Raw genomic sequence first — 27,018 nt, forward strand, 5'->3', positions numbered from 1 at the left:
CTCCAATAAAGTCTTGCAATTTGGCCTTCTAAGCAGTCTGTTTCTCGTGACTTGAGTTCCCCTGCAACAGCAACAGAGAGGTGTTCTCCTAGGGAATTCTCTGTTAATGGTGGGGTCTCCATCCGTATCTGCATACAAGGATCTTCTTTACTGCATGAACTAATCGGTGCTTCTTCCAAATGAAAGCCAGCACAGTAAAGATATGGAGCTGGGTGCCACAGACCAGGTTGCCCACCGTGTGCTCAGGGCATTTCGCACGGGAAACTGCCTGTGTGGTTTTGTAGAGTTAATCATTTCCAGCATTATTATGTTCCTGGTCATAGATTGCACAGATGATTTTTCAGAGAACAGCTCAGCTGTTTGACAGCCAGGCTATGTGGGCCTAGTGCACAGTGAACACACCACAGGTGTTTCCTGAAGCAACCAAAAGGTGTTGGCTAAGCAGGAGCGTGAGAATCACTTGTGTGGAAAGACACTGCAGGATTGTCTCTGTGTGAGATAACCACCATCCTGCCAGTAGATACAGACACAGAGGAGCAACAGGAGCAGGAAAAGACAGCAGAGTGCCCTTTCTACCAACTGTGCTGCCACATACTGCTGTGTGGTACTGAGCAAAACCCTTACTTTCTCCCAGTCTCAATTTCCTCATCTGTAAAGTAGGATTTAATAATGCCTGTTTTGCTGGTTACCAGTGACTCGTGCTTGAAATCATGGCTATTTAGGAGGCTGAGATCTGAAAATCTCTGTTTGAAGATCTCTGTTTCCCAGGTAGGAAATTCCATGAGGTTCTTATTTCCGATTAAACACCCAAAAGCCAGAAGTGGAGCTGTGACTCAAGTGGTAAAGGACCAGTCTTAAGGGAAAAAGCTAAGGGACAGTGCCTCGGCCATAAATTCTATCCCTAGTACCAGCACATGCGTGTACACACATTAATAATAATAATAAGAAGAAGAAGAAGAAGAAGAATACCTGTCTTACATGTTACCTGGGTGATTCGCCTATTAAATGTTATTTTCTGTCTCCTATAATAAATAGAGTGAACTGAGCATTGTTTACCACATTCTATACTAGAATATATGACTGTATATTTTGTGTAATATGTATGTTTAAGTATATAATATATACAACAATATGTAAAAAGGGAAAGGAAGCTTTATACACTGTTAGGAATAAGTATGGAAATCAGTATAGAGGTTTCTCAAAAAATTTGAAAATAGAACTCCTCTATTATTCTGCTATATATACCACTTCTAGGCATATACACAATTCATTACAGAGTTCTTTAATCATTGTTACTACCACTGACATAAACTTCTTACCTAAAGGAAGACATGTACAGAGCACTCAATATTATCTCTTCAAAGCCTTTGTTTTAGAGTTGCTCACTTTACTATCAAGTAAGTAGATACCAATTCTAGTCCATCATAGCACAAACTTCTAGGGGATTTGTCTTTATAATTGTACAATAGAAATACTTTAAAACCCTTTTTTATGGCAGCATAATAGCCAAAATTGGATTCAGCCTAAAATGCACACCAACTGATGGATGGACAAAGAAATTAAGGTGTATAAATAGAATGGAATATTATTCATCCATAAAGAATAAAGTTATAGAAAAAATGGAACTGGAAATTATTGTGTTAAGTGAAACAAAATTGACTTGAGAAAGACAAATATTATGTTTTTCTCATATATAAAATCTAGCCCTCTCTCCCCAAAAGTAACATACAACTGTAAAATGGATGGGTCTATTTGGGTGAGAAAAGGGGTCTATCCAGGAAGAAAAGGTAAAGGAAAACTAATTTTATCAAAGTTAGCATGTATGAAAATAGAATAATGTAGCCTGTTAGAAAATGTTCTTTAAAGGTGGATAGGAGAAAGTAGCAAGAGAAACATAGAGGGTAGGTGTGCATTTCTTCAAAGTATATTATATTCCTGCATGGAAATATCACAATGAAACCCTTTTGTGCGATTAATATATACTAATAAAAAAGAAAATCAATATGCAATAATGTGTGTATAAAATGAAGACCACTCCTTGCTACCCGTTAATCTACAAGATGCTAAATAACAGCTGTTACTTTTCTTCTTTGTTGTTTAGTTTATTGCCAACAACTTGAAAGATTCCTGGCATCACATGTGTGACCAAATACCATGCATCCTGCCAAAGCAAAGTGGCGATATTTTTAGGGCTTTTTGCCAAGGTGCACAATTCCTAATAAGTTTGAAAGAGAAACCTAAATTGATTGATTGATTGATTTTGAGCCTGTTCGAGGACTTGAACTCAGGACCTCATGTGCTTACATGGCTTTTTTCTTTTTCTTTTCTTTTTTTTTTTTTGGTCAGTCGTGGGGCTTGGACTCTGGGCCTAGGCCTGGGCCTGGGCGCTGTCCCTGAGCTCTTCAGCTCAAGTGCTCTACCAATTTGAGCGACAGCACCACTTCCAGTTTTCTGGTGGTTAATTAGAGATAAGAGTCTCACAGACTTTCCTGCCTGGATCCTCAGATCTCAGCCTCTTGAGCAGCTAGGATTACAGGCATGAGCCCAGCTTTCATGGCTTTTTCACTTATGGCTAGTGCTCTACCACTTGAGCCACACCTTCTAGAATTTTGCTAGTTAATTAGAGGTAAAAATCTTAAGGACTTCAAACCTCTATCCTCAGATCTCAGCTTCCTGACTAGCTAAGATTATAGGTGTGAGCCACTAGCACCTGGCTTGAGAACTCTGAATTTGAAGGGAGAGACAGATGCACAAGGGAAGAACTGGCTCTAGATTCTGAAGAGGCCGTATTTCCATTAATTAACACATATGTACAAAAAATACTATCACATTCCAGTGAACAGTGTCTTACACTAATGAGCAGGAATCTTCTTCTTGAGACAAAGGAACCTATAGGCCACACGTCAACATTGGCCAGGGCCAGGGGCTCTCATTCTGGAGAACATCCCAGAGTTGACATGGAGTCTGGGTGCCAAATGTGGGGACCAAAAGGTGGGTGTAATTTTCCCCAAATGGCTCACATTGTCTTTGAATCAGAGCTTGCTGTCCATTTGGCTTAATGTTAAAATCAAGCCATTTACATCCATCAAGATTGGATGTAAGGCTTGAACCAGCATCCAAGAGAGCTAAAGGTCAGCGTTTTGGTACACAGATCCCACAAAATAAGATTGTAATGAACAGAAGCAAAACCTGATTGCCTATAGTTTCTTTTTTTTTTCTGTTTTGACATTTCACCATCTTACTAGCTCCCTTTTCATTCTGGTACATCTCCTCTAAGAACTTCAGAGAGGCTGCTGGTGCCTCTAAAATGTTTTCTAGCCTATGATGTATGGCTTTCTGTGTTTTAGGAAACTCTCAGAAAAGGTGCTTTGAAGTGTCCCAGTATGTTGTTCTTCTGGAATTGTGTGTGTGTGTGTGTGTGTGTGTGTGTGTGTGTTAAAATCATCAAATTTGATCTAATTGACCCTGTCTGGTTATATGCTTGGAAATATGTAGATTTTTGATGCATGCATGGTATTGACTCATTGCAGAGGCAGGGATCGACAAAGACGACTCAGGGTGAGAGTCTAGGGGCTAAAGCAAAGCCTAGCCCTTTGATGTATACTTTTATCCATTTTGAGAAAATATACTTGACACAGATCACTTTTTTTCTGAAAACAAGGCTTTTGTGTCTGCACAGTGCCACATTGTTCAAAGTCAGATTGCGAAGTCAAAATTAGGGAAGCGCTTTCTTCCTCATAAGCAGATACATATGGGCACTCCTGGGCCCAGTCCAGGTTCTCTGAAGTTGCCAGGAGCTTCACCCCCTGGGGGCAATTGGAAGGCAGTTTAATACACTTTATTAAGCATGATGGTTTTCATAGCCAAAACTCGAATGGTTTTTCTTTCTACCTGTTTTGTGTGCATATACCCAGTATTGGGGCTTGGGCCTGGGCCCTGTCACCTTAGCTTTTTCATTCAAGGCTGACACTCTGTCACTTAAGCCACACCTCTACTTCTGGCTTTTTGATGGTTCCTTAAAGATAAGAGTCTCTGACTTAGGCTGTCTTTGAACCACAGTGTTCAGATCTCAGCCTTCTGAGTTGCTCGGATTATAAGCATAAGCTGCTGGCAGCTGGCCTTTTCTAGTTCCTTTAACTGCCACCAAGTGAGTGGAGAAGATAGGTACAGGGAACCTTGTCCTGACTCTGCAAACCAAGCTTTGCCCATGGTAAGAGCAGCTCACTTCTCCCTATCTCCCTAGTGCCCTACCCATTGCTCAGCTCTTACAGGTTGCTTTTTCCCAGAGCCTCTCTGCATTACCAGCCAAGGCACTACAGGACACATGGACTGCTTGTATCCAAAGTCTGAAAAGTCATGCTCTGCTCTTGGCCTCACCGAATCTCATGGAGGCAGGAAGGCGGGTTGAGCCAAGGATTGTAGAACACATGGGTATTTTCTCTGGAGTTGGAGCCTGAGGTAGAGGAACATCACAGATGCATGGCACATTCGACAGGGAGCACGGGCGTGCATTTAAATCATGCTATATCTTACTTTTTTACTGATGTAATTGTGAAATATGTTCTTTTTGCATTCATAATTAGGGGGTGGAACAGATGGTAAAGGCTTAGTTTCAAATAATCTGTCATTAAAATAACCTAGCTTACTGGTAATTCTTCTCTCTAACCAGAGTCAGGTCATAAGAAAAGAGTTTAGGGTGATTTTTTTTTTCCCCACTGGAATGTACAAGAAGGATCCACTAATTTCACAGTGGTTATAAACATGGGAACGCTCCCTAGAATGGCACCAGAGTAAGATGTCCCTGAGAACTGGGCTGCCATGGAAAATGCTTTAAAAAAAAAAAAAAGGAGAAGCAGAAACAAAAACTCCTATGACAAATATAAATCCATTTAGCACAATGCATTAAACATTAGTATACCTTCAATCATGAAGCTGTAGTTTCATAGCCTGCAAAGAAATAACCTCATCACTTGATAAATACTGTTAGAGGCTTCAGCTTTTGGGTTAAGAATCTGTGCTGTACACTTTGTATGTTACTCTGATGTCAGGGTGGGGGGGGCGGATATAAATTATAATTACAGGCATTATTATTCATAGATGCTACAGCTCCTGACTTTAGAATCAAGCCTCACACCTTGTGTGTATACCTCATAGACTTATTGGGATGTGACAAAGGAAATCTCCTATCAGCCCTGTCTGGATAGCTAAGAACTGTTTTCAGTAATAAGAAAACTGTCCTGATAAATCAGATACTTTCATGTCTTCAAAATGTCTGTTTTACTGTTTCTTCGAAGATTTTTTGTTCTCCATCTGCTTTAAGGGAAGCAGATAGATTTCCTCATGGCTTTATAATAAATCTTCTCCAGGAGGGGCTAGCATTAACATTTGTGTAGCTTCTTTTTCATCTTAATCCAACCTTAGTTAATAATCAGAAAATTCTACATAGTGGGTAAGAAGATGTAATTAACCCTTTGACCCCAGAATCTTAATTGGCGCCTGTTGAAAACAGTGGGCAGTTTAAAAAAAAATTAAAAAGTAGCCTGCAGTGATTGAACAGCACAGTATATAATAGCTTGCTCAATTCAAAATTTTTTTTTAATTTCACAGAACTTTCAGATTAATCACATTTGGTTTCCAAGACTACTGATTGAATGTTTCCTTCCTCCTCCCACCTTTTTAAATGGAGACACCCAAATGAAACCAATGTTGATGCTCCTCTTCAAAAGGTTCTGGGCAGACAGACACAGCTCCCCATAGACAGGGATGACCTTGAGTCTGAAGGTAATGGCTGTGTGCCCAGTGACTTTTCAATCCATTTTTAGACCCAAGATCACCCCATTCCCTAGCTGAAAGGTAATCAAATCTGAGTTATGGATATTGTCTCAGACTATAGATAGATAATGAACCAAAATGACAAGCATAAAAGCAAGCAAATATAGTTAATCAAGGTTTTTCAACCTTGATTGTAACTAACCAGTAACCTGACTAGTTGTTCTTCCCCTACTAAATTAGCCATTATTTTTAATTGAATTGACTGGATGTCATTGAGTCATGTAGACATAGACTCATTTCAGTCTCACTAGGAAATTGGAACATGTGTGAAAGCTTCTATTTTTTTGCCAAACAAAACTGGCCAGTTCTTAGATGGCTTCTGCTTTATAGTGTCAGATGTTTTGCCTCCAGATATTTCTTTCCCCATGATAATACCCAAACCTCCTATAATACTCTAGTAAGCACACAGGGTCTGAACCTGATGATAAAAGTCAGTCTCTTTTGGTGTGGCAATGACATGTCTCTCCAGGAAGAACTCTATATACTTGGGAAGACAATGAAAGAATCTACTTAACCCTGATACTACAAATATCAGGATATTTCCCAGACCATGGTCCAAATCTGTGGTATGGAAGTGTGCAACTGGTCTAATGACTCATCAAACAGGTTTTGGAGAAAGTAATTTCCCTCTTAATCATTATGGAGTACAGTATTTGATACCAAGAAGAGAGCATTAATAGAACTGAATTTCATAAGTCTCAACAATTAATTGCTGCTAGATGCTGGTTAATCCAAGTTAATTCAGACTTTGTCTCACCATTGAGAAATTCAGTTTGGTTGGGAGTTCACGAAGCTAACAGAAATTAGCTAATGTTGTAAATGGTTAAATTATATTCTGGGCGTGCAAAGAATTTGATCCTGGTTCTATCACTAGCTGGATGTGATCTTACCTAGCCACTTCACATCCATCCCTGTGCCTCAGTTTCCTTACCTGTAAGATAAAGAATATCTCTATGTCAGTTCCATCGGTTCTTTCTTTGGGAAGATGGCTTACTCAGGTGTTATGATTGTGCAGGGAACTATGGCTGTTATATTGAATGAAAAACCTAGCAAAGCCCTATTCTCCAAGGGAAGGGTCAAAGGGAGATGACCCTACAATCTCAAGTCATCCTCTAGAGACATTTTGTTTAAGGGGTAAAACATGCTGAAGTGAGACTCTCCCCAAACTTCTAGAAAGGAGCCTTCTATCCCTCTCCACTGCTTTAGCTATATTGAAGTGAGTACTGACTTCACTACATCTGAAACCAGCACAGAGGCCAGTGTGTAAGGCCCAGAATGTGCAAAAGGTTGTATCTGCCCAGGACCTGAAGGGAGCAGAGAGGGATTGACAGTGCTACAATGTAAGGAGCCTACACTTAGTGGTTTTTTTTTTTTCCTCCCAAACTTGATTCTAGAGAAATCTACTGAGCAGAGATAATGAGGTGACCTCTTGGGGAAGTAACTTACGAACTTTCTTGACATTGGACCTCTTTCTTCTATGCGTAAGGATGGGATTTGAGCAAATCATTCAAAACAAGTGATAAAACTGCTTAAGAAGTCATAGGCTGCTTCTCAGTGTAAATACTCTAACTTCAGAAATGCTGTGAATATTTATCATTTCATTAATTCACACATATCAATTAGAGAATGTTTATTTTTAGTGGAAAACAGAATTAGTTATTGAGTCTGTCTGTCAGGATACAAATCCAAACTCCAAACACAGGATGGGCCTGTTGCCTAACTTTGCTAAGTATCAATTTCCTTGTGTATAAAATGTAGATGATAACATAATTACTTTATATGATACTTGTGAAGACTTGGAAAGACAGTACATGCAAACTGCTTGGCACATATTTATACCTGTTATTGTTGTACACTTAGATAAAAATTGGTCAATTAAATAATTTGCTTTTAGTAAGGAAATATAAATTTTGAATTGTTTTTCAGAACTTACTAAATCAGTGGACAGGGTTGGATATCACCCACAAGTTCTGATCAGTGTTGGGCAATGAAAAGTGGTCAATAAATATGAAAAGCCATGTTTTATGTTTATTTAGAAATATACGTAACTATATTTGTCACTATCCATATAAACATATGTATGTCAATGAATATAATTCATTGCTTTTGTTTGTTTAGAAATAGCTGGAATTGGGGCTGGGAAGGTGGCTCAGTGGTAGTGTGCTTGCCTTGCACGCATGAGGCCCTGGGTTCGATTCCTCAGCACCACATAAGCAAAAAGAAAAAAGCCAGAAATGGTGCTGTGGCTCAAGTGGTAGAGCACTAGCCTTGAGCTGAAGAACTGAGGGATAGCGCCCAGGCCCAGAGTTCAGGTCCCATGACCAGACCCTCCCCCCCCCCCAAAAAAAAAAGAAGAGAAGAAAAGAAATAGCGGAAATTGGTACAGAACAGAGATTTATTTCTTTCTCTCATCTGGAAGCTGGTATGTCCAAAATCAAGGGGCCACGTCTAGCCAGGGCTTCTTGCTACATTGTCCTATGGCAGTAGGTAGAAGGTTGAGTGATCATGTGCAAGAGAAGGCAGCATGAAAGAACCAAAATCCATTCACAGGGAACCCACTCTTGAGACAACTCACCTGCCCAGTGAAAACAACATTCATTTTTGGCCTATTCACCACCCAAGGACCTTGGCCCTCAACACTGTTACCCTGGGGATTCTCTTTCCAAACCGTGAACTTGGGGCATGTATTCTAACTATAACATCTGTATGCAGATAAATATTACACAAAATGTTCAATATTTAAGGAAATTGAACTTACTGCTGGGACTTGAAGATGTGTGTGTGTGTGTGTGTGTGTGTGTGTGTGTGTGTGTATGTACTAGCTAATACTGGGGCTTGAATTCAGGGCCCCTCTCTTACTTGGCTTTTTTTTTCCTACTTACTGCTGAGACTTGAAGGTGTGCTTTTGTGTGTGTGTGTGTGTGTGTGTGTGTGTGTGTGTGTGTGTGTGTATGTGTTAGCTAATACTGGGGCTTGAATTCACTCTTACTTGGCTTTTTTGTTCTCCAAGGCTGTACTCTATCACTTGAGCCACAGCTCTGCTTCTGGCTTTTTGCTGGTTAATTGGAAATATGAGTCTCATAGACTTTTTTGCTGGCTGCGAACCACAGTTCTTGGATCTTCACTTCCTTAGTAGCGAGGATTATAGGCCTGAGCCACCAGTCCCTGGAACTGAATTTTACACACATCTTTCATCTTGTTCTATTTACAACAGTGCATTCTTTGTTTCCACATGTGTCACTCATATATAGTTCCTGCATTTGCATTGTTTCCTGCACTGCAAATTCACAGGCTTCACCACCACTATGATTTAAAACTTCCTTTTCTAATGGCAAACTGCACTTGTACAGTCCACTTTGATCAAAATAAACAACAGAAAACAAAAGATGCACAGGTGATGGAGGATGTGCAGTGATTTGGGTGATGTTGTCGGTGGATTCCATGGTATTGTGCTCTACCAACCTAACCTTACTGGAACTACAGCCCTCAGCGTACAGAGTGCACCGAGGTTCTAGGTTTTGTAGCTGTGGTCCTCCTTTCTTCTTTTGTTTTCAGGAGTTATGATAGATAGTAGGTCTATCACAATAAAGCTGTAAAGCAAGGCTGGTGACATGGCTCAGTGGTAGAGCACCTGCTTAGCAATAATGAGGCCCTCAGTTCAAACCCTTTTAACTCAGAATCTTGCTAAACAGGATTGCAGTTTGTAAGATTTCTGCTCATAAACATTCACTCATAATGTAGTGTATTGACTTTTGCTGTTTGTTCTAACCCAATAGGCCCTTGGAATGAGGACATGATTTTTTTTATTAATTTGCAAATTGTTGATGTTCATAGTAGCTCAATTAGTGGTTTTACTGGCCCTTGATAGGAAAGCATTTTTTTCTCTTTCACTTCATTAAAATTTCCATTCCTGTTCAGCTATTTTAATAGAGAATCTTGCTGATTTAATCTCGGTAGCCACTGAATCTCCTGAAATGAAGGCAATGTCTCATAAAATCAGCATGACGTTATTTTATCCATGAACGTAATGTGTCTTGATCCAAATGGCACAGACATCAAGAAGTCCTTGAAATAAGAAAAGCTTATAGTCTTCAGCTCTTTAATTTGCTTGTCTATAATACTATGCTAAAAGATCTTTGGACTTTCATTACACGCAAAGAAAAAAATGGTCTTAAATTTAGTGTGTTGTTCTGTGTTGGTTGTCTTATTAGGCAAATCCCTCTCTGTATATTTATTGACCTGTTTATATGTGTGTGTGTTTTTTTTTCTCTCACAGTCCCTGGATGGCTTTGTATTTGCACTAAATCAAGAAGGAAAATTTTTGTACATTTCTGAAACAGTATCCATCTACCTGGGCCTCTCACAAGTAAGTTGAACAATTTAGATTTTTGGTTTTGACTGTGTGGAGGCTCCGTCGGCCTCATGCTTTCCCCCCTTTTTTTTCTTTTGAGGGATATTCTATTTAGCATGAATGATCAAATTTCGTATTTAATGGCTTCTCTTCGACCCTTCTAAGTCAATGAGAGACTTCAGTGCTAAATGTTCAGAATAAACTTGGGCTCCAAAACTTCAGTCCCTCTTCCCACCTACTGAGGATCATTATTAATTTATTGAGAACAAATGAAGTTCCTTCCCTTGGTTGTTTTGAACTTTGAAACCTCTGTGCCCAGTAGGAGAGGGCCACACTAATAGGGCTTCCCTTGTGTCCTATTACTGGATGTTTATGGAGTAGCCTGCATTATCCTGGGAGCTGACACATTGGCAGGAGTCATTTGGAGTCAAGGAATGCTGAAAGAGACCATTAAAATGTGTTGCAGGGAGGGTTCCAGCATGGTTATATGTTGCCGCCTTTGCAAATGCTTCCTAATGCTGGAAGACAATTTCATAAAGTAAGACAACCTTTAATTGTTTGCTGTTTAATTGCTCATGCGTGTTTGTCAGAGGGTAGATGAGAAAGAAGATAGAGTCTGATAGGGTGAGGAACACAACCTGGATGTCAGGTCCTGCTGCTACCCCACCCCTACCTCCCCTGCAAACACAAACATTTCAGTTCCACTGGGTTCCAAGACACAGGCCACACATGGACAGAATGCCAAAATGCCCCACAGTAAGGTCTGCAGTTCGGCTCATTATCCAGATTTTTTGTCCATGAAAGTGCTGAACATCTGGGTATTTGTACCCATCCAGGTGATGGGCTGAGTTTAACACTTTCTCTCTGACCCAGTTTAGAGCAGACTGAGGGACTCACCTTCCATGGGTGTGGGGAGGGGGGAGAAGGGGAGAATTGGCCAAGTTGATCATCTCTCCCTCATTCAGTTGTTCCTTGGAGCCAAAGATGGAGATAAGATTTGCTTCTCTCCTCTCAAGCAAGTCCCACCCAGCCTCTGAATGCTGGCATGGTTCTAGGAAATCATCCAGCACAGGCGAACCTTTTGGCTGCAAGCAAGTTTACTGGGTGAGAGCTAAATCAAGAAAGACACGAGGAAATAATAAAGAGAGATTTGGCATTTGAGGACTGGGGGAGGAGGAGAAACACTGCCAAATTTGATTATTTACTGTGGAGAATCCAAACAAGGGGTGCAATCTCATTTATGCTTCCTCAAAGAACATGCAGGCTATCAACTGTAGCATGTTAGAGTAATTCTGTTTTATGTAGACTTTAGAAAACCCAATGATAGAAACTGAGCTATGGTTAAGTCAGTATTAGTATTCTTGTATCTCATTGAAATCTGTGGTTTGGTAATAGCCTTTAATAGATTCAAAGCCTCATCTGAGTCTGCTTAGGACCTAGTATTGAGAATCTCCCTTTTTGAAATTGGTCTGCCACCATGTTATTAAAATACCAGATAGGACCAAAATTACCACCATTTCTTTCGCAGTGATGCCTCTATTTCTCTGTTTATGCAGAGTCCCCAACAAAGTTTAATAAGCCAGTGAAGAAGAAGGATGAATAATTAGTTTAAGCAGGTAAATGCTAATTAGGAAACTCCTGAAAGCATCCATTATATGCTAGCTCCAAACACATTTTCCAGCCCTGGTTAGTGGTGTAATCCAAATTCTGTCAAGGCAACTGCATTTTCTGTAATTGAGATGTGTATGTTTGCTTTGCATAACAGATGGCTCTGTATGCTTAGACTGATAGCTAGGAAAATAATAATTGCATTATTCTGGCCAAAAGAATATTAGCTCTTGGGTTTTGGCCATTTCAGTCAGTCGTCCTGCCAGCACAGCATATGCACATATATGGATTGGATTTTCAAGGAAATTGATGCATCTGGAATAGTGTGGCCATCTGAAATATCATCTGTTCAAGAAAAATTTGGCTTTAACCCTGTGCTGCTTTCTCCTTAAAAGCAGTTTATTTCTCTGTTTCTGTACTGCAGCCCTCAGTCTATCTTTTCCTAAAATGTGAAACAAATAATTAGTGTTTCTACAGAATAAAGTCATTAAATGGAAATGGTAGACTATCTGGCAGTATCTATCCAATCAGATCCGGCCTTCACCTGAGATGGCTTTTTAAAGTATGCTCAACTAGTCCATCCTATGACTTACTGGGGCCAGACTATGGCTGGGAGGTGCTGTGGCTTCTCCTGGGGTGGGCATTGCCAAGGCTGGCAGTCACATTCACAGGCTAAGGTAAGGAGATTCCAGACAGGGGGCTTTATTGGCCTCCCATCTGAAAAGATGAGAAATAAGTTGATGGAAAAAAAATAGCCTGCCACTGATGGCTCATGCATGTAAATCCTAGCTACTCAGGAAACTGAGAGCTGAGGATTGTAGTTCAAAGCCAGGCAGGACAGAAAATTCCATGAGACTCTTATCTCCAGTTAACCAGCAAAAAAACAGAAATGGAGCTGTGGTTCAAGTGATAGAGCACCAGCCTTGAGTGGGTGGGAGGCAGGGGAGCTGGGGGAGAGAGTTCAAACCCAGAACCAGCACAGAAAATGATGAAAGGAAGGAAGGAAGGAACAAAGGGAGGGAGGAACAAAGGGAGGGAGGGAGGGAGAAAGGAAGAAGGAAGGGAGGAACAAATGGGGGAAGGAGAGAAGGAAAGAAGGAAGGAAGGGTGAAAGATGCATTTTTTACTTGCTTTCTTGGTTAAAAACCCTGATCAGTTCCCCACCACTCAGCCTTCTCTGAAAGGAAGAGCACCAGCCATTGATGCTGACTTAGTTTGCATAGAGATTAAATGAGTCATACCAGGTGATGGCACCCAGAGCTCGGAAGACAGCTATCCTCCCTCCTATAATGGAATTGGCAGAAGTGAAAAATGAAGAAAGAAAACAGAATGAGTCCTTAATGCTGAAAACGTAGCCATGATGTGTAGCCAGATTTTATGAAATCGCTTCCAAACATAAGGGGCTTAATCACCAGAGAATCAAAAAAAAAGGCATTACATGGTAAATAAAAAAAACCATTTGTAGTTGATATAGGGTTTTAAGGCTTAGAGAAAATATTTATGTGTTGGCTTATACCTCTTCTTTCCACAAAGGATTTGAAATAAACATATACAGTAAAACCAGTGTCAAAATAGAACAGTGTAATAGGGAAAGGGGATAAACAGAAATGGGTAATCTGTTGCTACAGAGTAGGAGAGCATCGAACATGTTTATAAAATGAGATATGAGTCATCTAATAAAGCTTCAGTTGTAGCTATGAGCTTCCTGGTAAGCAAAGCAAAAAGAGAGATACAGTCAACAATCGAAAATTTAAAAAAAGAGTATTGCTTCTCAAGAAACTGCAATCAAGAAATCAGTCTCACAGAGGATTCCTTGAGAGCCTGAGACATATATTATATCTTACTGATTTGCTTCCAAAGGAGTCTACTTCTATACAGCAAGGCTATAATGATCTACCTGGAAAATGTAGACATGTACTGTAAATCTTATGAGCTGGGGAAATCCCCTGCCCCTGAGCTATGGGCATGCTGAAGACCATTTTGAGAATGACATTCTGTTCTGTAATCCAGGTAGTACTGGATACAATAAGGATTTATTTATGGGGCTTCAAATCAGGTTTCCTTCATCCTCATTTCCTTCTAAATCCTTACAAAAAATACAACGGCGGAATTCCCAGAGGAAGAGGACCTGGGTTTCAGTTAACCAAAGCATCAGCAGGAACTGAGGTCTCTGAAAACACTTTGCCTTGTGAGTTAGGTGAGGGATGATGGTAGTCCCCTACACCTGTCCCAGCAAAACAAGTTACTGGAGCCCTGGCCTCCAACCAAAGGGGATTCAGCACTTGTTATGTTAATGGTCATGATGTCATTAGAAACTACCCAGTGCACAGCTGAAGCCTCTCTGGGATTGTATTCTAATCACCCCCTCATTGCGTCCAGTGCCAGTCATTGCTCTGCTTCCAGCACATCTCCACCCTCATAGGAGACATTTCTTGGAGAATGTCAGCCAGCCAGACCAGAGCTGCACATAAGGATATGGAGTGGCTTGTCCCAAAGCCATTTATTGAAAAGAGGCAGGGTGGTGAGGATATAATGAAGGCTAAAAGAGGTGAAGGTGAATGGGGGGAGGGGGCGGGGAGATAAATGATTAAATTTTGTTTTCCGCTCCAAAATTCCTGCCGATATATTTACCACAAACCCCTCTCCTACATCTTGTTGTTCATCTCCATGGCTTAGATTTCTCTGCATTTGTTATATAGAATGGCAAATAAAATTACAGCTCCAGCACACAAGTACAAGGTCAAATAAATGACAGAGCTCAGTCTATTTGTGAAGCTATTCTAAAAGGGAACCGTGGTGCCAAATGTGGTTTATTTGAATAATAAAGAAGAATTAGATTCCCCTGATAACTTGGCTGAGGGCCAATAAATCACTGGAGGTTAAGAATGCTTTGCAACTGCCTTGTCTTTCTTTTGCTTCTCCAAAGTGAAACCCTCACCTCTCCATCCTCTGTTGTTCAGCACAAATCAAGTTAAGGTTAGTAAGTGTTTAATATACTTACTTCCATGTATGTAAATGCTATCTATATATTTCTTGAGTGGAGTGAAAAAAGAAGACATTAGCACTCCTTACAAGTTATTACTCTTGTGTGGTATCATCATATGCTACAAAGTGGTGTTATAAAAACAACAACCACAAAAAGGATATTATTATTTCAGTCAGCACAGAGCTTTCAATAGCATAGCCAAGCATTGTTATAGTGAATAGTCTAAATGTGTTCAATATGAAGATAACTGGAGTTGCTGTACAAAATAAATGCAAATATTACTTCATATATCTTTTAAATTTTTCCAAATAAGCATATCTCAACATTGGACAAAAACAGAAAAATAGATCATTTCATGCAGCTTGCAACAACCTTTCTCTCTCCCCATGGCCCAGCACCACTATCTGTAAGTCTGCATTTTTTTTCCCCTGTACTAATCATAAAAAGTTCATCACTTCTGGATACAACAAAGAAAAATGCCCTTTTGAATGTAGAAGCTCTGAGGGTTTAGAGACTATTGAGAAAAAAAAATAGAAGTATCAAAATAATTCAGAAACAGTACAAGGCACAGTGGCACATTATCAATTTACAACATTTAAATTGATAAATGCTTGGTGGTGAAGGCCTACAAGGGCACTTTGAAAAGCAAATAGCGACCTGGTGAAGAAATTGATTTCCCACCCCCCCCTCGAAAATGACTGCATGATGCATCATTTGACTGCATGCTGTCCGAGTGCTTGACAGAGATAATCTCAGCAATCCCACGGGTGACCTTATCGTGCTCACCAGGGCAACTTTGTCTACGTTCTGACTTTGTGCATGTCAAGGTTCCTCCCGGCAGGATCCTTGGGGGTGGGGGTGGGGGGGAAGTTCCTCTGTTCGATCCAGATATTGAACTGATCTCTCAACCCCCTTTCCCTTCCACCCCCACCCACCCTAGCAAATAGGAAAACACGCCTTTTTATTTCCTCCATAATTATGAATGAGCCAGACAGAGGAATCCAGCCTTGTGCTGTGCATCTTTGTGGAAGCCCTTATTGCCTGTTTGTTCACACGGGTCTTAGGTGATCATTTATAGTGGCAGTAATCTTGGTATCAGAAAGAGCAGAAAAAAATTCCCTGGTATTCTCTTAGAGACAGCATAACCATCTGAAGGAAAATCTGAAGCCTTTTTTTATCTGCATGCTTGCAGATTTTCCCCCTTCTCTCCTAGAATCTTGACATAGAGTCTTGAAACTACCTTAATGCATGTATGTTACTTTCTATAACATGATCCTCTCTCCACCCTGTGATTGTCTATTGTGTCCTTACAACTTTAAACTTGTGTGGCAATGACACAAAGCCCAGGGTCCTGTATTGACTTGTGTTCTCTGCCTTGAGTTATTTGCAGAGATTTGATGTAACCCACAAGATTTCTTCAGGACCACTGGTATTTGGAAAGTATTTTTCTTCAAGAGAAGAATAATTGTCAATTTTCATGCTTTACTTTTTTTTCCCCTCTGTTGGTATTTATGTATGTGCTGTCTGTTTATCAGTCGTTGATAATTAGAATTCTTGATTAGCCATGTCTTGAAAGCAGCAAATCCCTGCCTGGCTTGGCCCCCTAAAGCTACAGTTTCCCCTCTGCCTTTGACACCCTCGGCTCACCATCTTCAACCCCTTTTACCTCCTGCTTTCATCCACAACATTAATTCTGAGTGAACAAGACGTGCTTCCTTGCTTTTGACAAGATTTGCTGCAGTCTCATGCGACAAAAACCCAACACTCATTCCAGATTCAGAAAGTAGGATTTATAACAGCATTTTAATTTAATGTTGGATGTCGAACATATAAAGAGATCACAGTAGTACTAGAGCTGAAAATTGATGCCTTTTTTATTAGTGTCCTCTCAGAAGTGGGAGAGACGCTGTTTGTGCAGTGGAGCACAGAACAGCCCAGGCAGATGAATGAGGATATGCTATCTGCAAGGAATCATATTTCAAGCCACTGTCGGCCTCTATTGATGTGTTCAGAGTTGAAAGGTTATGCTAGTAAATGCCATCCGAATTTCCAGCATTAGAAATCGGTAGAATAATCTGCAGGCTGTCACTTTATGCTCAGCCTAAATGTACTGTGTGTGGTTGTTTGACTTATTCTAATTCCAAATTAATTTCTTTTTACTAGTGCTTTTCTTTTTCTCTCCCCCCCCTCCCCCGCCCCCATGCTCAGTTCCCCAGATGGGACTGGTTTTTAACAGGTCTTCAGGACAGGCCAATGTCTGCCAAAGAAAGGTGTACCATCGTGTAGGAGAATCATGTTATGCTTGTTTATTCTTTTGAACCTGTTTTACCAAGCAGTGAGGCCAAAACACAGGACTTGAGCAAACAGGAGAGTTTTCTTGTTAGACTGGACCATTCAAACTAGGCTCACCTTGTCCCATGGATATACAGAAGGTACTCAACATTGCTTGTTAATTCCTGGAATTAAACTGAGCAAGAGAGAAAAAGAAGACATAGTTGTGTTCATTTTATGAATAAGGAAATCTAACAAACACTTTCTGTGAAGCGAGCTAGTTCATTTGCATGGATAAAAATGGTATTTCTCAGATTCACTTCCGGAGTAGAGCACTAAGCAAAACTCAGATTAAGAAAATTTAGCCATCACTCTAAAGTCTGTAATTTATTCATTTTTAAATAATGAAACGGTGTTTTTCTGAATTAACCCATGCATTATTCATGTAGTCCTGAGCAATGTAATGTCCCCGGTTTTCTGGAAAGCAATGTACATTTCTTTGCCTGACAAAGCAGTGTTTTCTATATGGTATTAATTTAATGGGTTATTTTATTATGCAAAGTTTGAAAGTAGAGATAATTTCTGTCCATAATGGGGTGCTTATGGAGACAATATATGCAAAATAAAACCTCTCCACCTCAGCCAGCTCTTCATTCTCAGCCTGGGCCCTCTGAGAGGAATGAGTGAATGCAGACTGCTCATATAAAGAATGAGAAATAACTTGACCTGCTGGGTAGGAGGTCAAAAACTCGTTAAATTCATGGGAAATCCAAATTTCATTTCTGTATACACACATTCGATCTATATTGGTTTTAGGGCATACATGAGAAGATGTGGCCTTCATGACAGGAATAACATGGCAACAATTTCATTGTAATTTCAGCTGAAATATAATCTAGAAATGGACTTAAATTGTTGCCTAAATTCTAGAATTAGACTGATAACAGTAAGCCGGATACCAGTTTTGAACCACAAATACCCCATGACCTTTAGATCTCTTTTAGTCCCACTTTTTCTTTTTGTGTGACAGTCTAAAACTTTAATCTCCTTTCCCTAAACACATGTCCCTTTTAAAGAGACTGATAACAGCTGGCTCAGTTATTTAAGGTATCTTTAGATGTATTCTATTCACATACCTATATGCATCTACAAATGTTTCTTTCTGATTAGGTTTTTATGCCTACTGCATTCTTTTTTTGTCTGCGGATGTAAATAATTTCCACAATGGTTCACTGGAACAAGCAAACCAGGTTTTCCTCTGGGTGTCCCTTCTCCTCTTCCTCTCAGTCTTTCACAGCTGCAAATTGACCACATGCAATAACAAGACAAAAATTTTCTCCTCTGCTGTTAATTTTTAATATGCTAGCAGATTAAATCTATTGCTTTCAATAACTAAACAGAATTTTTTGACAGCAAGAGAATGGATACAGAAAGAAGTTTTCTCTAGGAAGGAAAGGAAAAATTGGTGTGAGATTGGACCTTTTCAGGGAAATCGGAGCCCCCTAGCAGAGGTAGAACACAGAAAATACCAGAAATATGTCAGTGACATAGCCTTGGAATGCCAGGTAAAGAATCATAGATTACATTTGGGTTTTTGGCTGGGCTTTAGAGCTGCAGCCTTTATATGAACCAATCTTCCTCTATGGCTTTCTCTTCTCAGCAGAAGCATGGGCTGGGGGCCACAGGCCAGGACCCTTGAACACTGCTCTGCTACAAGACACTAGCAAACAGGTTCTCTGGAAAGAGCGCAGGCCTTCAGGAACATGCGTATTAAAGATAATTTCACACAAATCTGAGCTTTGGCTTTTGAATTTCAGGCATTTGTTCCTACTGTATTTAATTATGAGCTTGCATCTGACTAATCAAAGTTTTGCTGTTAGAGATGTTAAGGCTTGTAAAACTTCCAAAATGACCAAAGGTAATTTGTATTAGCAAGTACTCATATGAGAGATGGGTTTCCTCCTTCTTGCCTTTCAATATCTATGTAATCCTTATCTAACCACTGAAATCAAAATGGAGTGATGGAAGGGGAAGAGAGACACAAAAGAAAGTGTCTGAGGTATTCCTTTTTAAGATCATTCAGAAATGACAATGAAAAATGACGGATATTTTGTTGGCAAAATGTTTACTAGTGTATATTATGATACAATGAGGTTTAACTATGGTATTTCCATACATGCATATCATGTACTATGATTTAACTCACTTCCTTTATTACTCTTTCTTATCTTCACTCCCCATTTTCTTAAACAATCTTAATGGGTTCTATTTTCAAAACCTCTTTAACCATCTCTTCTTCCCTTCCCTCTCCCACAGGGTCTCAGTACAAACAATCCTCCTTCCCCTGCATCATTTTATACTCATGCCATGGTTTTATTTTCTGTTGCTTTGTTTTTTAACTCTAGATTCCATTTATGAGAGGAGCTGCAATATTTTTCTTTCTCAGTTTGGCTTATTTCTGTTAATATGATTATTTCCAGTCCCATTCATTTTCCTGCAAATGACAACTTCATTAATGACTCAGTGATACTCCATTTTGTATGTGTATGTGTGTGTGTATGTGTGTGTGTGTGAGAGAGAGAGAGAGAGAGAGATCATATTTTCTTTATTCATCTGGTGATGGTCATCTACACTGATTCCAAAGTGAGGTTATGGGAATAGTGCTACAATAACCATGAGTTTACAGGTATCTCTATTGTGTGATAACTTTAATTCTATTGGATATATGCCCAAGAGTGGTATAGCAAGATCATACTGTAGTTCTATTTTTAACTTCTTGTGGAACCTTATTTCCACTGTACTAATTTACATTCTCACCAAGAGTATAATAGGGTTCTTTTTTTTCTCTCTCTCCTGAATTCTTGCCAGAATTTGTTGTTGTTTTGTTTTCTTGATGATTGCCATTCTGGCTGGGAAAGGATGAAATCTTAGTGTAGTTTTGACTTATATTTCCTTTATGGCTAAGATGTGGAAACTTTTTTCATGTATTTATTAGTTATAGACAAATGTCCCTCTTCTTTTAAAAACTAACATTTCAGTTCATTTGTCAGACTAATTTTTAAGCATGCTTCCCTCCTCCTTGTGGATCTTTTCAGCCTTGATGGCCAAAAGTTATAGGAATATTGTTTGTAACTTGGAAGAATGAAGCGTGATTATGCTTTTACTCCTGTGAACTCTAATTGTCTAGGGTCACTTCAAAGTGCAATATATTCTTGTAACATCCCATCTTCTAGCTGTTGGGATGAGAAAGTCTGTACCTCTCTTGAGTACAGAAACAAATTCAAGGAAAACAAGGAACAAAAATGAACACCCATTCTCTAAAATCATATTTAAAACAAAACAAAAAAGCATTTTTCTAGTTCGTGAATTAAAATTGGTGTTTCAGGGTTTGCAAAGACCAACAAAAGCCCAAGCCATTCTATTACATTTCAGAACTGTTAGGGTTACAAGAAAAGCATGCAATTACTGACTCAACCAGTCCTTCAATAAAAAGCAGGGGCCCTACAACCCTGGGTGTAGGAGGCATTGAAATTAGAAGAGTTGAACTAAAGATATTTCGCAAATGTCACAACTGCTCTGTGACACAGGGTGATATGTTTATTCCTCATTCTCACTGAGAACACCTGGGGCGGTGCTTAGGCAATCAGATAGCACCTTTTAAAATAATTATAAAAGAGGCATAGATTAGGAAGCAGAGAGGAAAAATAGACAATCCTGGTTTTCTATGTTACTCATTTTGAACTGTTCAGGGTCATCAGCTTCGGTGCAGTCCTGAGGAGAGAGAGTGCCAAGTATGACTGTTTCTAAAAAATCAACTGTTTCCTAGAGAGGAGATCCAAGAACATTTATTTGGTTTATAAAATGAAGATACTTCATTGGTGGTATTTCCTATTGTCAAGATCTGGCTGGATCCTTTCTGGGGTGTGTGTGTGTGTGTGTGTGTGTGTGTGTGTGTGTGTGTGTGTGTGTGTGTGTGTGTGTGTGTGTGTGTGTGTGTGTGTGTGTGTGTGTGTGTGTGTGTGTGTGTGTGTGTGTGTGTGTGTGTTAGACATTCAGTCTTTGGGAAAAACAGGAAGTAGAACTCTGGATTGGGACCCAAGAAACCTAGTCAAGGTTTTGTCTCTGTGACCTTGAAGCATCCTGCATCTTAATTTCTGATTATAAAATGAAGGGGTGATTCCTGAGGCTCCTTCTTTTCAAAGAGTATTCTCTGCAATTCCTTCACACTGGGAGAAATCCTAGGCACTGGGGCAAGGGTGGAGGAGGGGAGCCTGGAAAAAATAGGCTATTTTATTTTTAACCTTCAAAGGAATTTAGTTGAGCAGATGCTACCCTGAACTAGTCAGAGTAGAAAAGAAATGATATGGCTTTTAAAGGGCACATCTCGCATATCTACTGGGGTAAAGTAATTCTGGCAATGCTTCAAAGGATATAACTTTTGATGGTAAAGTAGGTAGGCTATGGAATGAAATCACATATGGCAAGCTGTCAAAGTCTCCTACACTTTCAGTACATTTATATAAGTGCAAATGGAGCCTGCTTAGATGGAGTCCCTAGCAATTTCCTGCGAAGACTGCTTTCAGATTATCTGATATTATTTGACTAAATTATCTCTGTAGAAGCTGAGGACAACTTTTATGATCAAATATTTTGAAATTAGTTTTCCTCGTTGGCAGATTATCTGAAATATGAATTGCTCTCGTTTGAGCACTCGAAATTGAAAGGCTTTGGGTAATAGCAATTATATAAAAACAAGGGTACTGAAGTGCTGTATATCACGCTGAAGGGGATATGTTTATAGGTCAGTGATGTCAATAACTAGTTCTCGCAGATACCTTGTCGTTACCCTTTTATTCTAGGCTAATGCAAAGGACAGACTGACTTTCTTTTTAATGAGCCTATTTCATTTTCCAGAATGCATATGGATATTAATTGACTCTAGGCAATTGAACATCATCAATTGTATTTATTACATTTCCCAAATCTTTCATAGGATATCTAAAAAATGAGAAAAACATTAAAAAATCATAAAAATCTAAACAATTCTGAGGTATTAAATGCTGATTCGCACCTTCTTGATGCTCTTTCTGGGATGTATTTCTTTTGCCCTGTGGCCTTCTATTCATATTTGAAGGCCTCCCAAATTAACTATAATTGTAAGTAATGCTTATTAAGCTCTCTCTAAGTGATAATACAGTTCTAAGTCTTTTAGATCAATTAAAAATTATATTCCTAACTATTGTTAGGTACAATACTGTCCCCATTTTGTAGATAAGTAAATCCCTAGCTATTGTGATACTAGCTACTTGGCTACTCAGGAGGCTAATATCTGAGAGCTGAGGTTTGAAGCCAGTCCAGGCAGACAAATCTGTGAGGCTCTTATCGTTAAGTAATAGGAAGAAGCTAGAATGGGAGGTATGGCTCAAATGGTGCCAGCTTTGAGTGAAAAGCCAAAGAGAACAAGAGGCCCAGAGTTCAAATCCCAGTGTAGGCACACACATACAAAAAAAAGAAAAAGAGGGAAAGGAAGAAAAGAGGAAGGAAGGAGAAAAGAAGAGAAAGGGAAAAGAAGAGAAGAAGGAAAGCACAAAGAAAGGAAATGGAAGGGAAGAAGGAAAGCATGAAGGAAGGAAATGAGGGAGGAAGGGAGGGAAAGAAGGAAGGAAGGGAAAGGAAAGGAAAGGAAAGACAGACAAAGAGATAAAAAGAGAGAGAAAGAAAACAAGTAAGTAGGTCATAAAACTAGCAAGTAGCACAACTAGCACTTAAGCCCCATTCCACTGGACTCCAGTGTGCTCACTGGTAACCATTATCATAGGCTCTTGCCATTGGCCAGTTTTAAGTATCTAACAGCAGTGTTAGCCCAATCACATTTTATAAGTTAAGAGACACTAAGGCCTAGAGCAATGAAGCATCTGCTCAGAACTAACTCATGAAAACACTGGGAGCATTACAGAAATACATCTGAAAATTGTGATCCTTCAACATTGTTGGAAAGATTCCAAGATTTGCTAGCAGAGCTGAGTAAACAATAAGGTGTATACTCAGGGCACCCATGATATTCTCCACACAGTGGATATGAATTCATGTATGCCTGCATTCAGCTGACACTGGTGAGATGTGTGCCCCAACACTACCAGTGACTAAGGCATCACTTTCACCCTCCACGACAGAGACTTCCTAGATGTTGTAAATATGACAGTCAACTACAGTTACCTACATAGAGCAGGTCTCAAAGATTTTCATGTCACAATTTACAAGGAGAGACATGCTACAAATCACAGAAAGTGTGGATGGCTAACTCTTACTGGAGAAATTTGTAAGGCAGTCTTTGATGGCCATTTTCCATCTGGAAAGGGAAAGGATGGTAGGTATTCCAGTCAAAGCAAAAGTCTGGGAAGATAAGATTTGGCCAAGTTGTAAAGGGTGACAGCAAGCCAGATTATCTCCTTTTAGACCTTTAGGAGCTACAAGGAGAAAGTACAATCAGATCTGTGCTTTAGAAAAGAAAAATATGCTCAAGAAAATAGCGAATAGAGGGCATGCTTCAGTTAAAAGACTGGCACATGGTGAAGGAATAGAGGCCAGTGCAAAGAGGATACATGGGGTAGGTCAGTACAAGGAAGGCAATGAAGTTTCTATAGATGAGATGAACACCTTGGTATAGCAGGCATTGGGAAGGAGGTACACTTTTAGAACTTCAGTTGGGTTAGGATATGTAGCATTAGAGAAGCTTATGGGATATCCATTGAAATAATAGCCTTTAGTGCTCATGAGAGAGGTTAGCCCAAAGTCACAGTTTGGGAAGTTATTGGCATAGACATAGCACCAGCACCCAAAGGAAGTAGAGGAGAGTAGGAGAGGGTAAGAGGAGGAAGTTGCAGTTCAAGTATTAGAAAGAGGAGGTACCAAGAAAGCAATCTAAGAATTCTCTGTCTCACAGCCAGAGGAAGGGAAGGCAGCAGGGAAGCTGATGTATAACATAGTCAGAACATAACCCTGAGGACCTTCCTTAAGACAATTCATAATAAGTTGTCATCAGGAAAGTCCAGGGAAAAGATACTTGCAGGATGGATGTACTCAAAGGGCTGAATAGAAAAAAGCCATGGCATCTCAGTAAGAAGCTCACCAGTTCATTGAGTATAGCATTGCTGACGGTTGAGGTTGAATGCCTTGTGCTGAGGGACAAAAGGGACACGTATATTCAGGGAGTGTCACCCTCTCTTCCAAGTAGTTTGTTGATAAGGATGGAAGGAAAATGTAGTTTGACAGAGGGAAAGGGATGCTGGGAAATAAGTGGTGACGTCTCTGGCTTCTGCTTGAGGAAAGTTGGGGAGTGTGGAAGTTTCAATGGGTAAAGAAAGAGGTCTTTGGTGTGGGAACATAGTTTCTCTCATCTAATAAAGATGAGACCAGAATAAGACTATGGAGTTACTCTTGGTATCATGAATCAAGCTAATTCCACTCACATAAAATGGATGAAATGGATAGAGATGCTGAAACACGTGACACCCAGTGTGAAGAAAGGTCAAAACTAGGAAGGCCAGCCATCTGCTAAGGCTAGGATAATTCTGACACTTTTCTACCAAACCTAATGGAAATACTGCCTGTGGGATGGATGAGAACCCTAAGAAATTCTAGAGTCATGGATTCCATTACAGACCAGTACCACACCCAATTAATTGCTGTCATTCAACATAGCTCATTAGTCACCACAATATACACTGTTGCCTTTAGCAAGTCTACTAATGTGATCAGACTCCAAGATGTAAGAATCACATTCATGGATTCTCCCTATTAACTGAAAAATCTAGTATAGGTGAAAATATGCAAACCATTTTCTATCATTTTTTTTTAACTTGGAAATCTCATCCTTGTTTCTGTTGCTGCTGCTCTTTACCACAGCTCGTATCGTTGGTAATTTGGTCAGGTCTGTCTTTAGATTCGTGGATTCTCCCAGTTGTCTTGAATGTTTTCTGTGTACTGAGGCTGCTGTTCTTCTTTTCTGCCTTTACTACCCATACATACAATTAGGTAATAATTCCCCAAGCAGATTATCGTAGAGGCACTACATCTAAGGACGGTAAGAACAATGCAGTCTTTCGGTAAGGTCTCAATAAAGGAAGCAATTCCTTTCATTTGGAATTTATATTATGGCAATTTAAAATGTAGAGGACTTTGGAATTTGAAAATCCATTTCTAATTCTTATTTTTAACTGAGTGATTATTAGATAATATAGAACCAGTTAATAATTATTGCTAGGCCTGTATCTGCCTTAGTGATGATTTTTAGTCCATGTCAAAGAAGATGACATGTGATACATATCCAAGGTCATGAGAATGAAGCACAATATTGTCTTGAGAAAGAAAGCATGGAAAGAAGGGAATAAGAAGAGAAGACAGAGAGAGAGAGACAGAGAAGAAAGAATAAATATGTTCCTTTAAGATCCTCCCCCACATGGCCCTCCTCAGCCCTTGTGTTGCTGAGTACAAACCTGTGGCAAACTGGCGTTTTACAAATATTTAAATGGAATGTGTAAAGTAAGCCATGATCTATGCCTGCCTGCAAAAGTAGGCCTATTAAATGAAACAAATGCCATCCGTGTCTGCTTCCAGCTGAGGTTATAATGTGTGGGCTGGTGGAGCGCCAGATTCCCTTTGCATTCGGCATCATAAACCACCCAGTTTATAGTACCGTATGAATTTGTAGAGCTGATTGTTTTATTCTATTTGAGTGTAAATTTTTCATCCCTTTCGGTTCCACCGCCATTCTCAGAGAATACAGGTTTTGTGCTGATACGATGTTTCCTAGCTCAAGGCATGGCCTACCCCTACTACTGACTGTAATTTACTTTTTGGTGTCTGTCGCCTTGAGCTTGCCTTCTGACTAGCTTGTTGAATGATGTGCTAATCCATTATATTTTTCAGACAAGTGTATCGACCAGTATAAACAGACTGGAGGGCACAAACCTAAATGAAAGCTATACTTCCCTGAATCATTTAAAAAACTACTGCTTGGTGGCTGTGTGAAATAACCTGGCTCTGTACATTAACTAAAGGAGAGGGAGATCTCAATAAATAAAACAAAAAAAATGGCAACAGCCCTGCCTGTGGGAGTTGTGCCTAAGTTTTACATGTCCACTCTGACTCACTTCTATTGTTTTAACACCATCATCAGAGTCTTCTTCCTAGACACATCTAGAATGAACTCCAGGTGTTAGGAACTCCTGAATGAGTCCATTCTTCCTAATTCCTGGGTGTTTTTCACTTGCATTCATGTCCATCACTATCCTAACAGGGCTTTACAAATAAAGGGCAGAAGTCAGACACTCAGAGAAGTTATAGCAGGAAAACAAAACAGAGCAAAAAAGGGATTGGTCCCTTCTGGTCCCCCCCCCCCTTTGAAAAACATGTGGGAATGGATGGCCAAATGGATTTGGGGAAAATACATGTCAAGTGAATCTTTCTTAAAAAAAAAAAAAAAATCAGACCCCAAGCTCTGCACTTTGCAAGATCAAAACCAGGTATGTAAAGTGGTGGGGATGGGGGGGGCGGGGGGGAGTCACACTGGAGATTTATGCCTGTAATCCTATATACTCAGGAGAGGCTGAGATCTGAAGATCATGGATTGGTACCAGCCCAGGCAGGAAAGTCTGTGATATGTCTATCTCCTTAAGAAGCAAAAAGTAGCAAGTAGGAGTGTGGCTCAAGTGCTACAAAGCTAACCTTGAGCAAAAAAGCCAAATGATAAGGCCCTGAGTTCAAGCGTCATTACTGGCACCAAAAAAAAAAAAAAATGAGGTAAAGATATACTTGTCTGGAGGTGGAAAGATACCAAACTGTTGAGACTTGGGTTTGGTCTAATCAGATCTAACCTGACATTAAGGTAGACTGTGAGAATATTGTGCTGGTCAATTACAACTTGACCAAAGCAAGGCAATTTCCTGAGGATAAATAGGGCTCACATTTT

At 39.8% G+C, this 27,018-nt stretch overlaps 1 protein-coding gene across 7 annotated transcripts in view; it reads left to right on the forward strand.

Annotated features, from left to right (window-relative positions):
- Npas3 (neuronal PAS domain protein 3) overlaps positions 1–27,018 on the forward strand; it is an 884,724-nt gene that overhangs the window by 629,237 nt on the left and 228,469 nt on the right. For all 7 annotated transcript variants that reach the window (XM_042677878.1, XM_042677875.1, XM_042677876.1 and 4 more), the window contains one exon: positions 10,109–10,198. In XM_042677878.1, coding sequence (XP_042533812.1) covers positions 10,109–10,198 — 90 coding nt within the window. The remainder of the gene's footprint in view (positions 1–10,108; positions 10,199–27,018) is intronic.

Source organism: Dipodomys spectabilis, unplaced genomic scaffold, assembly GCF_019054845.1.
Source record: "Dipodomys spectabilis isolate Male_0828 unplaced genomic scaffold, ASM1905484v1 ptg000042l, whole genome shotgun sequence".
In the NCBI taxonomy this organism is placed as follows: Eukaryota; Metazoa; Chordata; class Mammalia; order Rodentia; family Heteromyidae; genus Dipodomys; species Dipodomys spectabilis.